This window comes from Scaptodrosophila lebanonensis, unplaced genomic scaffold, assembly GCF_003285725.1.
Source record: "Scaptodrosophila lebanonensis strain 11010-0011.00,11010-0021.00 unplaced genomic scaffold, SlebRS2 tig00000224-arrow-arrow-pilon, whole genome shotgun sequence".
NCBI lineage: Eukaryota > Metazoa > Arthropoda > Insecta > Diptera > Drosophilidae > Scaptodrosophila > Scaptodrosophila lebanonensis.
Window position 1 is genome coordinate 314,480 of NW_022060621.1, and position 13,283 is coordinate 327,762.

General features: G+C 43.1%; 1 protein-coding gene across 3 annotated transcripts; it reads right to left on the reverse strand.

Annotated features, from left to right (window-relative positions):
- Positions 1-802: 802 nt before the first annotated feature.
- On the reverse strand, positions 803-12,662 carry LOC115630018 (polyhomeotic-proximal chromatin protein-like). 3 transcript variants are annotated; one of them, XM_030526654.1, is made up of 6 exons: positions 11,605-11,761; positions 6,056-6,378; positions 4,586-5,977; positions 4,066-4,516; positions 2,218-3,995; positions 803-2,154 (listed from the first exon to the last, which is right to left on the reverse strand). In XM_030526654.1, exons 1-6 carry the CDS (start codon positions 11,637-11,639, stop codon positions 1,418-1,420), a joined length of 4,716 nt encoding a protein of 1,571 aa, XP_030382514.1. In that variant the 5' UTR covers positions 11,640-11,761; the 3' UTR covers positions 803-1,417. The 3 variants fall into 3 exon arrangements, with proteins under 3 accessions (XP_030382514.1, XP_030382513.1, XP_030382512.1); XM_030526653.1 differs by lacking the exon at positions 11,605-11,761 and adding an exon at positions 11,949-12,662 and having other exon boundaries at positions 4,586-6,378; XM_030526652.1 differs by having other exon boundaries at positions 4,586-6,378; positions 11,605-11,760.
- Between the last annotated feature and the right edge of the window lie 621 nt (positions 12,663-13,283).

Here is a 13,283-nt window from a genome sequence, read left to right on the forward strand (position 1 = left end):
CGGATGTAAAACGGCTTCATTAATAATAAGTATTTAAATATTACAGGTATTATTATCTACGCGAAATTTTACATTAAATGGGTCAATGTACAATTGGTCATGTGAAATATGTATGTCCAGTTACTCATTTTGTATACAACTCCATATACACTTCTTTATATATGGTATATTTATACGTCCGAAAGGGTATTGTTCCGGTGGTTCAAAGTACATGCGACATATGCTGTTCATACTCTGTTCATGAAATGTAAAAGAGTATATTAGGTTTGCAGGAGGTGAAAAATGAAGGATGCGTGGCAGACCCCACAAAGTATATATATTCTCGATCAGCAATGACGAGTCGATCTAGCCCTGTCTGTCCGTATATCTGGATCTTAGAGACTATAAGAGCTAGACACCAAATTTTGCACAATGATGCCTTATGTGTGTGCGACATACGAGTTTGTTTAATTTTTTTTTTATCACCTCCCACTTCCACGCTGTGGGGGATTTCCCCGATTTTCCGTTCGTATAATCACGTATATCTCGGACACCAAATTTTAGTCCAAGATACCATATGTGAATATGATGAAAATGTAAATTGTGGAATTTCCCCTCCTCCCCCGCAATCAGTGATTTTTCATAACTATCGTATTTCATGGAATTTTTGACTCAAATTTGGCAAATACCGTTAGTGATTATACGTCAGTGTGCCAAGTTTCATTATGATAGGCCGATTTAACAGAAAGTTATAGCCATATATATAATGTACGGCCAATCACTGCCCGCAGCTGTTGCTGCTGCTTTGCACAGGCACACGACACATACACACACACAGAGACATGCATTTTTATTCAACACATATACAGAGTATTTCAAAGTCGGGACTCTCGACCTTAGCTTCTCCACTTGTTTTCAATATTGATTTAAATAAAGGTGTTTTTATACACTCGTTTTGGTACTTGGATTATATATGACGAGGATCCACTATTTCTCACTAGCTCTGAACACATTAACTTTATACATATATAATCATAATCAGTTGTAGTAAACATTCACCATAGCGAAAGTGGACTGTATGGCATGGGTGAGAATTAGATAATGCGAGGACACCTAGACTTGTCAGGTTTGGCTTGGGGCCACATTATTTAAGTATCCGATCGATGCGTATTGGTATCAAAAAATTCTCAACATCAAACAAGTCTAGTGGGAGGTAGGTAGACCCCATATCCGAAAATGTAACCGGTGAAGAAGATGCCGAACAAAAGTGCCAAGGCGACCTGCCCTCACGTGTAGCCAGGGGCGTTAAAGGTGCCGGTGGAGTGATAGAATGTGTGGAAGAGAGCGGGCGATTGCTCGAGTGTGATGTAGGCGGAGTAGTTGTAACAGAATCAATTTGGATATTTGCGTCCAAGTGAATTTTTCGGTCAAATTGGGACTATTGTGTAGTACCAATATCTTTATTCTCGGTTGCGGCCGCGACGGGAGGTAGTACGTTAACCTCCTTTATTGATTCCACTTTGGCAACGATCTTCAGAGCCGGTCCCAATTTCATTCCCATTGCGTTAACCAAATGATTCTCCTTAAGCAACAATAGCGCTTGTCCATCAATCTCCTGCTGTTCAAAGTCGTCCACGTAGTCCTGGCAGCCAGGCAGATTGCGTATAAAATCACACACTTCGCCGACGCTCCAGCTGCATATTGGAGGTCGCTCAATATTGGCATTACTAGCAATTGTAGCAATGGGTGTGGCATTTGTATGTGAATGTGCTCCGGGTTGTTCCGAAAGAACAGCCAACGCGGGCATCTCTGGCAACATCGCTGCTGCCGTGGTAGCCACCGTAGTTACCATTGACATAGTGTCTGTTTGCATCTTCTCCTCGGCCATCACCTCATCAAGTTTATCAACCAAGGCCTGGGCATCAGCTGCTACAATGCCGCCCGAATCGTTACCATTGGCATTGCATTGCTGGCCACTAGCAGTGTGTGCGCCCGTCTTTGCTAGGCGTACACAAGCCGGGGAGCAATAACGTTTACGCTTCAGCTTGACCTTATGCTCCAGCTTGCCGCATTGCTCGCAAGCTACCATATCTGATGACAATACAATGGAGGCAGCGACAGATGCCGCAGGCATGACGCTGGGCTTTATATCCTCTTGCATCGCAACCTTTTTCTCTGCAGGATTAGAGTGTATGTTAGTGTGACTTTGAACAACCTTTGGTCCTGGAGCATACTCACTTGGCGGCTCATCATTGTCCTTTCCCTTATCAGTGTAGCGTTGTCTCGTCACGGGGAAAGGTTCGTTGGCCTCCTGTATAATGAAGCCATCTATGACATGGGTCAGCACATTGGGCTTAATCATGGCCTTTGGCAAATCTTTCCCACTAGCATTGGCACCACTTCCACCACTGCTGCTGCCATTCGTGCTGCTCATGTTAGTGCTACTGCCGCTTGTTGTTGAAGTTGTAGCGATACTACCCCCACCGCAGCTGGTGGTCGTTGTGATGGACCGCAAAGCTGCTATGCCATTGGTGGCTGCTGTGCTGGTGACGGTTCCAGTAGTTGACGTGATGCTTCCGCTGCTGTTGCTCTTGGTAGGGCATTCATCTTTGCCGCTGCTGCTGGTCGGTAGTACAAAATTGCTCTGCTTCTGCTCAGCAAGCTTGCTCGGCGTCGTTGCCTGCGTAGCACTAGTGGATCCTGTCATTACCGGGGCTCCTGCCGTTGCTGTTGATTTGGTGGGCGTGGTGGTGATACTAAGCGAATCGGCCAACTCTCCATTTAAAGCACTAACCTCTGCTACAGTACTAGTAGAGCTACTGGCCTCCACGGCGCTGACCAACGGCAAAGGCGACTCGATGGGTAGCAGCACCGTTGGCTGTGAAGTAGGCGTTTTGATTGTCTGAAGCTCGTGCAACGCTACTTTGGTGGGCGTTGCTGGCAAAGAATTACTATTTCCGTTATTGTTGCTGCTGCTGTTTATTGGCATTGGCACGCTTATCGACACAGTGGTTGCACTGTTGGCCGTACTGCTTACAGGGACTGTAATGTGGCCTACAGTTGCATTCATCATAGACGTCATGGCCAGTATGGGATTCGGTGTGGTCGATGTGGCGGTTAGAGTAGGCGCGTTCGTATGTGTGCTCATTGTTGTGTTAGTGTTTACCAGGTGTTGTTGTTGCTGCTGTGAAGCAGCTGCAATTGTGGCAGCTATGATATTCTGCTGCTGCTGCTGTTGCTGCTGCTGTTGCTGATGTTGAAGACTGGCCACCGTACTGCTAGTAACAAGCGGCCCTGTTGTGTGATTCGATATGGTCACTACTGATGTGCTCGGCATCGAGCTAGTCGTCTTGGCCGACTGAAACACAGAACCAGGAGCAGAGAGCGCTGCTTGAAGTGCACTAGATGTAGCAATGCCACCCGGTGTTGTCGTTGAGCTCACAGAAAAGGGAACGCTGGAAAGTTGGTGTTGTGCTGCCTGCAATTGCAGCTGCGATTGCTGCTGCTGCTGAGGCGTCGCCGCAGCTGTCTGCTGCACCATAATCTGTTGAATGATATTTTGTTGCTGCTGCTGTTGTTGCTCGCGTTGCTGCTGCTGATGAGCCTGTTGCTGCTGCTGAGCCTGCTGCTGCTGCTGAGCCTGTTGTTGCTGCTGTTGAGCCTGTTGCTGAAGCTGCTGCTGCAATAGCTGGTTATGCAACTGCTGCTGCTGAGCTTGTTGCTGCTGTGATGTAAGGAACGTTTGCGGTGATACCTGCAATATTTGTTGCGCTGCAGTGGCTGCAGCCACCGCTTGCTGCTGATGTGGTTGTTGTTGCTGCTGTTGTTGCTGCTGCTGATGTTGTTGTATCTGTATGGCGAATTGCTGCTGAAGCATTTGTTGCTGCAAGAATTGCTTCTGCATTAGTTGTATCTGCTGTTGCTGCTGTTTATCCACACTGGTGGCAGTTGCCGTTTGAATAGTCTGCCCATTTTGCAACGTTATAGGTGTACCCGAGGTACTCATGACAACCATTCTAACAAAAGAGAGATGGAGAGATAGATAGTAAGTTGTGCTTGCCTCGACTTTCAGATGCAATTACTCACTTATTGCCTGCTGTAGTGACCACTTGATGCAGATTGGCTTGTTGTTGTTGCTGCTGTTGCTGAACAGCCAAGTGAGCGAGTCCGGTCGCATTATTCACCTGTCCCTTTGACTGCGCTTGTCCATTCTCGGCCTTGAGCGCCGGGAGAGCAGGTCGGACTGGCTGCTGTTTGTTGCGCATCTTTGCCTTTAGAAGGCTCTGGTTCTGTGCCGTTTGCGTCGAAACGGAGCTAGCAGGTCGAACCTGAGCACCGTTGTGGGGCAAAATGGGCGGCCCAGGCCGTTGGGCCACTACAGGCGCAGTTGTCAGCTGTTGTGCCTGTTGCTGATGTAATTGCTGTTGAGTAGTCAGCTGCTGCTGTTGCATTGTCGCTTGTGTCTGCTTGGGTGCTAATGCTTCCAACTGGGATCGTGGCTTGGTGGGAGTCTGCGTTACATTGCACTGAATGATCTCTGCAAGAGTTGATATAATCACGCTGTGTTCTAGCCAGCTGGTCAACTACTGCCTACTGGAATACTTACGATTCTGCTGTGCCTGGAGCGCCTGGTGTGTTGTCGGCTGTTGTATAAACATGCCCGAGGTACCGTCCGGCTGATTACGTAAAATAATGGGGCCGGCACCAAAGTGCTGCAGACCGTTCTGCCAGAACCAAGGCCCGATCTGCATCTGCTGCGGCTGTCCGGCGGCACTCTGCAGCGGGTTGAGTAGTTGCGCTTGAGTCGTACCACCACCGGGCAGCGAAGACTGTGATACCTGGACACATTGCTGCGTGGTCGTCTGCTGTTGTTGCTGCTGCTGCTGCTGGTTAACGCTTCCGCCGCCACTTGCTGCCTGCACCGTATTGGTGGTGGTTGTCACCTTTTGCACAACCTTCTGCTGTAGTTTGCCTTGCGTATCGGCGGCGCTGCCTGATCCAGATACTTTTGAAGCGGCAGTAGCAGCTGCCAGAGCTGCAGCTGCCTGTTGTTGTGCCGCGGCAGCCACCACTTGCTGCTGCTGAGCTTGTTGCTGTTGTTGCTGGACCATGGACTGTAGCAGGCTCTGCTGCTGCGGTGAGTGGGAGATGACGTTGACGGGCGAAATGAGCAACGTTTGTGGCGACTGACTGGATGGAATGGCGTAGGTGCCGCTGGGGAACCCTGCCTGACCACCAATCATTTGCTTAGCATTCTGTGTGGTTGTCGTGATCATTTGCGGCGCGCTTCCCTGAAACGGCTTGCTAGCAGCAATCACCTGTATGGGTTGTTGGCCCAGACCGGCTGGCAATATATTTCCCGATACAATCATTTGAGGGTGGTAGAGAAAGCCGGGCGAGGGCTGCATTAATTGCACTGTTCGTCCAGGTGCCCAATCGGCAGGAACACCTCCAGCCGCCAGCTGCATTGGTGACATGGTACTGATGCCTGTTGAGTGTTGCTGTTGCATGGCAGCGACAGCTGCGCTACTGGACGTTTGCTGAGTATTGGCTGGGCTAGCGGTGCCGGCTGACACTGCTCCTCCGTCGCCAGCCCCTGCCGTCAGCTGCTGCAGCTGCATTTGCTGTAATTGGGTCGTCTGACTGGCATCCAGAATACCAGCAGCGTGTTTAAGTTCCGTTGTCGTCGCCGCACTTGTCGTGTGTGTAGGGAACTCCTGTTTTACCTGTATAGCCGCATATGGATTGCTCGCGTAAAATTGCTGCAACTGTTCCTGTGAGATCTGCAGGGGCACCGCAGTGGCGGCTGCCACCTGTTGGGCGGGGCTCTGTGATTTCTCCAGTGTGAAGCCGATGCCTTTGGGCGAATTGGAGTTAGTTGGAGTGCTTAAATTTGAATTGGAAATAGAGTTGGTGTTGGCGTTGATGGTAGAGTTAGAAATGGTGGAGAAGCTGAGCAAGTTTTGGAGTTGGCGTCGCGATGAAGGCGGTGTACCAACTACAAAAGTGTTGGTGTTGATATTATTATTATTACTACTGTTGCGGAAATTGCTGTTTGGCGTAGGGGCTCCAATACCTGGATGCGGTGGACTGGCAAAGTCGTACTTCTCGTCAAATGTAATACCTGCCTTCTGGGCAAGTGTCTCCAAACACTTTAAGGGCCTCTCGTTACCAGGTTGCTGCTGCTTTTGCAGTTGCGGTTGTGACTGAAGCTGTTGTTGTTGCTGTTGGTGGTGATGGTGCGAAGATAGCTGTGACTTCTCGCTACGTATATTTGAGTTGTCCTTCAGCGGTTGCGTCGTGCCAACATGGTGACTGTTGTAAGTGGTCGTTGCTGTTGATGTTGAGCTTGCTGCTGCCGATGGTATTATTGAGTCTGAATCGCTTTCAATGTCCGTTCTGTTAAATACGCATAGAGATTCAGAAAGATGGTAAGCAACATGTTATAAATATACATACGAATATATATGTACATATACAAAGTTTTCCAATATAATATAATAGACGAATACAACTACAAGCAAATGCAAAACATCGTCATACCCACACACTTGGCGCTGTTGCATGCAATTTTATGCAGGTTCTTTTACATTCCTATTTAATAACAAGTAAAATAGCTAAAATCTGGTGTCCCGACTTTAAAATACTCTGTACATATGTTTAGAATAATTATAGAAATTAAAAGAAGAGAATTAACAAAAAAAATGTTAATCGATTTTACCTCTTTAGGTGTATAATTACACATATACAAAGCAATTGCGTCTATGTGAGTGTATGTATGTTTATGCTCGTATATTAGTGTATGTGTAAGCATGTTCGCAGTCAACCAAAGCACCAGCATCAACAACAGCCGCGGGCAGCAGCAAATATATTTATGGCTATAACTTCTTGTTAAATCAGTCTATCATTATGAAACTTGGCATACGGACACAAATTTACTAACTGGGGGCAATTTTAGTTCGAAATTCCAAGAATTACGGGAGTTAGAGGAAATCGCGATTTGGAAAGTCGGGAAAACCCCCATAGGGGGGGAAAATAAAAAAAATTAAAACAAATTTGCACAGCGTACACACATAACGCATTTTGTGCCAAGTTTGGTGTCTCTACCTCTTATAGTCTCTGAGATCCAGGTGTTCATACGGACAGACGGACAGACAGATAGACAGACAGGCATAGATCGACTCGTCTTGTCACGCTGATCAAGAATATATATACTTTGTGGGGTCTGCCACGTCTCCTTCTGCCTGTTACATTTTTCAGTTCGCGCAAACCTATTATACACCTGTACATTTCATGTACAGAGTATAATTACATTAATAAATTAAAATAAATAAAAAACAAGTAAAAAAGCTAAATTCGGGTGTCCCGACTTTGAAATACTCTGTACATGTGCTTAGAATAATTATAGATATTAAAAAAAGCAAGGGAATTAAAAAACAAGTAAAAAAGCTAAAGTCGAGTGTCTCGGGTTTGAAATACTCTGTACATATGTTTAGAATAATTATAGAAAATAAAAACAAGATAGAACGCTACAGTCGAGCAAGCCCGACAGTAAAATAGCCTGTACTCTCCACAAAAAAAGAAAAATTAAAAAAAAAAAAATTAAATTATTAAAAAAAATTAATGAATTAATTAATTAAATTAAATTAGAATATATGTTTATGTTTAGTTTTAACAGCATACATTTACATCACGTACCTATGCGTGTTTATATGCGTGTATGTATGCAGCACAAAGTTGAACCAAAGCAGCAACAACAACAACAGCTGCGGGCAGCGATGCCGACAGAGGCAGCGCATGAGCAGCGATTTTACTTATGGCTATAACTTTCTTCAGAATTGACCTATCATGATGAAATTTGGCACACGGACACATTAGTACTAACTGGATGTACCTACCAAAATTGATTTCAAAATTCCGAGAATTACGGAAGTTATAAGAAAAAACACGAATTGCGGGGGAGTGGGGGGGTGCATCGAAAAAAAACTCAAACTCGTACTTTCTCGGTCTTAGGAGAATATGGAAACCAAGTTTGGTTATTCTAGCTCTTATACTTTCTGAGATCCTTGCGTTCATACGGACAGACGGACAGACAGACGGACAGACGGACAGACGGACGGACGGACAAGGCTATATCGACTCGGCTTCTCATCCTGATCAAGAATATATATACTTTGTGGGGTCTGCCACGCCTCCTTCTGTGTGTTACATACATGCGCACAAAACTAGTATAGCCTTTCACCCTTTGGGTACAGGCTATAAAAATTAAGAAAATAAAAAAAAATTCAATGATCGATTTTACCTTTCTCGGTATTCGAACTCACGTAAAGGGTGTATAATTGCACATTTACATAGCAATTGTGTCTGTGTGAGTGTATGTATGCCTATGTGCATCTATTCGTGTCTGTGTAAGCATTTTCGCAGTCAACCAAACAGCAACATCAACAACAGCCGCGGGCAGCGCTTGAGCAGCGCTGCAGCAGCAAATATATTTACTTCTTCTTAAATCGGTCTATCATGATGAAACTTGGCATACGGACATATAATTACTAACTGGGGGTATTTGCAAAATTTTAGTTCGAAATTCCAAGAATTACGGGAGTTAGAGAAAATCCCGATTTGCGGAGGAGAGGGAGGAGGGAGGGAAATTCCAAAATACACATTCTGCGTATTCACAAAACGCATCTTGGACATTTGATGTTCCTACGTCTTATAGTCTCCGAGATATAGGCGATTATACGAATGGAAAATCGGAAAAACCCCCATAGGGGGGAAGTGGGGGGAAATCAAAAAATAAAACAAACTCGTATAGAATACACACATAAGGCATCTTTGTGCAAAATTTGGTGTCTCTATCTCTTATAGTCTCTGAGATCCAGGTATACGGACAGACAGGGCTAGATCGGCTCGTCATTGCTGATCGAGAATATATATACTTTGTGGGGTCTGCCACGCATCCTTCTGCCTGTTACATTTTTCACAAACCTAATATACTCTTTCACATTTCATGTACAGAGTATAAAAATCGTAAGATTCGTTTCGAAAATGCTTATAAATATAAAGAAAAGGACTCAGATTTTTGGAAAAAAGTTTTTTTTTACCGACGAATCAATATTTAGAGTATTCGGAAGTAATGGAAGAACTAAAGTTTAGCGAAAGGGTAACGCATTGGAACCTAATCATTTGTTCGTTGCAGCCCAACATGGCGGAGGTAATGTCATGGTCTGGAGAGCTGTTGCTATGCTTGGAGTAGGAAATTTTGTTTTTACCAAGGGAAATATAGATCGATTTGACTTTAAGGATATATTGCAACAAAATTTAAATGAAATGGTCGATGATTGTTCAAACAGGACATAAACCCAGAACGTTCAGATTACGTTGTCAGGGATTGGTTGCTCTACAACGCACCACGCCAATTGAATATTCCACCGTAAACACCGGATTTGAACACAGTGCGTGAAACCTAAAGAAAGGGCTTCAGTCTGCTTGACCTACCTAGGGCTTATGTACCAAATTTGGTAATTCCAGCTCTTGTAGCTTCTGAGATCCTTGCGCTCGTCCAGACGGACGGACATGGCTATATCGACCCCGGTTGTCACCCTGATCAAAAATATATACATACATACATATGTATGTATGTATACTATGTAAGGTGTGCTACGCCTCCTGCCTGTTAAATGCATTCGCAAAAAACTAGTATACCCTCTCACTGTTTGCGTACAGGATATAATATTGAATAGCTCCGTATATTCTAATCAAAACACTATTAAATTGAGTGTGTATACATATGTATGTCTATGTGTATTAATTTGTGAATTAGCAGACGTGCGAGCGAAAGACGATTCACATGAAACCATATTTTGACAGAAAGCTGTTGGATCTGGTGGGAGTTTAGTTCGGCAACTAGAAAAAACAATTGAAAATAAATGGTATGGTGGCAAACATATGTACATATGTATATACATACATATATGCTAAGAACAGGGGGATAAACATACATACGTAGATATGTATGTGTGTATTGATTATAGGAACATTACATTTTGTTTCTTTTTTGTGCATACTAGCCGGCCAACGTACAATTACAACTCAGAATGAATGATACTCACAGATTCCATGTACACTGAGTGAGAACACTGATGTGTTATTGCCTTTTTATCGAGCGAGTAAGCAGGATGCCTACTGAGCTAAACAGCGCGCGCAACTCACACATGGATACAATGTTGAGCCAAAAGTAAAAGAGCGTACCAGTAAATGAGGGTATGTGTAGAGTTGTCGAAATAACGAACATCATGAAATTCATTTCAACGGGAATAACTTCAAGGAAAAATAAATTTTATATCCATTTTAATAAATTCAACAGCTAACAGGGTTCAATATATAATTATAGACAAAAACAAGTGTCGAAGAAAACAAAACTCGTAATGCACACTTATTTTTTATGTTATATTTGTTTGTTTAAATACAAGAAGGGAACACTACATACGCATGTTGTCTCACAATACTTATTAATGAACTCATTTAACTCAGTTTACGCAAATGTGCCCGAAATTTAAATTTTAAACCTTTAAATCAGAATATTTTATGTAGACAGAAATTATATTTATTTATAGGATATTTTTGTTTCTACGTTTGCAGTTAGCCTAAAATATAAAAACAATAAAGATGTACATTAATTGAACTGTATTATTATATGGCTTGTATATTTCGCACAAAGCAAAAGATGCATGGCAACACTGTTTTGAACTCGCTCTAAAATCATGCTTTGTTTATTCGGCTTTAGAACTCAAATTAAAGACCCAGAGAAGCAGAGAGCAAGATACGAAAAAAGCGACTGCGCTGTTCACTCTCGCTCGCCATTTCAGCCAAAAATTCGACTCTTGCGTTGAGCTTCTGTTTTTCAATGCAGGAAAAAATTACCACCAACGCTTTGCAAAATCCACCCATTTACAACATTGTTACATACATATGTATATGCAATCGTATGTATGCATGCATATGTGCGTGTTAAGAGAGATGAGCGCCTTCAGTGTTACCTTCGCTGATGTCAACAGCGCACAGCAGGGAAAAACTAGTTTTAAGTCTTGCGATTTTTGCGTGCAATTTTCCTTGTAGATTCGTCGGCGAAAGACTCGTAAAATAAGGAAAAAGGCAGGCAGGTAACAGCAGCACGATAGCAATATTTCGCATTTGAGTTGGGACGGCAATTTAGTGTTGGTAAACATTGAATTATGGCTTGCGCTAGAGTTACGAAATTTGCGGAAAATGATGTACATACATACTTGTAAAATTCAAATATCCCCACAATCATAAAGAAATCATATTACCACCGAATTTGTGGTGCTTAAGCGACATGTGTACACACTTTGTTTTTTAACATTTTGGACACACTGGGCAGCAAGTGCACTGTCTCATTTTTTGTGTTTAACAAGGTATATTTAGGTGTGCACAAACTTAAAAAAATCATCGTTGATATGTTAAGCTTTCCGAAAAGTATAAACAAAAGTAAAGCAAGCGAGTACTTATAAGTACTTATGTATGTATGAATGGGGGCTACAGTGACAGCTCTATGTACATACATACGTAGATTAAAATACGAATTATACTAATAATAACAAAATATACCTTTTATGCATGAACTTCAAAGCACGACGATCCATTATTTAAAAAAAAAAGAGTTTTTATAATAAATTAAAAGTTTGCATGCGACGGCGTCACTGGCAGCGGCAGTAGCGTTTTGTTGAGTGCTCTTACTGCGGCGGCTGCTGGGCTTGTTGTTTTTGTTGATGGAAGCATATTGCTTCTGTGCGTTTCGAGTTCTTTTTTATGTATATATCAATTTTTGTTTTTACTGTTACATATATACATATGCATGTACATTTAGAAATCACAGCATAGACACACAAAATAAGGGTACAGGCAATAAACTGCACATACATACATACATACATATAAGCAGGCATACATACATATAACTTTGTTGCAACCAAAACATATAAAAAAAACTAATATACACGAAATAGTCTCAACGACTATCAGTCGGTCCGTGTGTCTGCCATAGTGTATTTGTATGTTTTTAAATGTTCGTGTGTGTATGTTGGCTGTGTCTGAGGCGTGTAAATGAATGTTTCGTGCACGAGCAATAATTAGTACATACTCCACTCGCTGCGGTGCCTGCGACAGCTACAACGGCGAAGGCTGCTCTCAATATCAAATATTTATTACAGTGCGATTTTATATTACGAAATGTACTTATTTTTTGTGCAAAGGCCAAGCATCTGTACAGAAGATGCCAGCGACGGCAGTGAAATTAATGTCGACGCCAATTGCGACGGACTCAGCTTATAGAAATAGGGACAACGGCTGAGGCTTGTGCGCTTTGTAACGCAACAACGCCAAAAATTTTTTGTTAGACAGCATATATGTATACACATTTACACACACATTCGCGTATATTAATGACTAAAGTGGCGTCGTCTATATCGACAGCGACGCCTACAGCATAGGTTTTGACGTTGCGACATTGCCGAGTTTGTTATTAAACATTTAAATTAATGCACAACGCAGTTTTCGCGATTTTGCATCTAACAGCAATAAAAAAAAGTTAACAAAATATAAAAACAAACTTTAGATTTGTATTAATTGAATAGTCTGCTATGCTTGTGTGCGTATCCGCGTTTTTTGTTTCCGATGTATCTTCTGTATACGGACTCACGATACCTACGCGCGAGCAGACAACCTAATGCAGGCAAGTAAAATTTAATACTGAAGTGCGCAAGACGGCGGCAACTCTGAATGCTCAAACTGAACGCCGCAGTCAACGCTTAAACAAAATGAAGCGAGGTACATGTATTGGTGTGGGCCAACGTCTGCTTTTATATGTATTGACTGTGTGTGTGCGTGCGAGGGTTGATTGCCACCGTCAAGCAAGCAGCTGAACAAGTAAAACCGGTTTCCCACTCTCACTGCACATCTACAAAAATTTTCTCTATAACAAAACCATGTGTGCGAATGCAATAGCTTATTGTTCAATGAGTGCGAGTGCAAAGGGAAATCGTGCACATGCGCCCCTTGTTGCTCGCAGCGCATGGGGTGTGTGTGAACGAAAGGAAAAATATTAAACAGAAAACTAAAAATCGAGACTACAGCGGACGGTCATGTACATTGTATTTGCTTTTGCGTGTTGGCAAAAACAACCACCACTCCACCGCCGTCGACACTCTGCTACTGTCATAATGTATGTTGGTATGGTCTCAAGCTAGCGACCAGTTTTCTGTCTATACACTTAATTGTTGTTCTTGTGG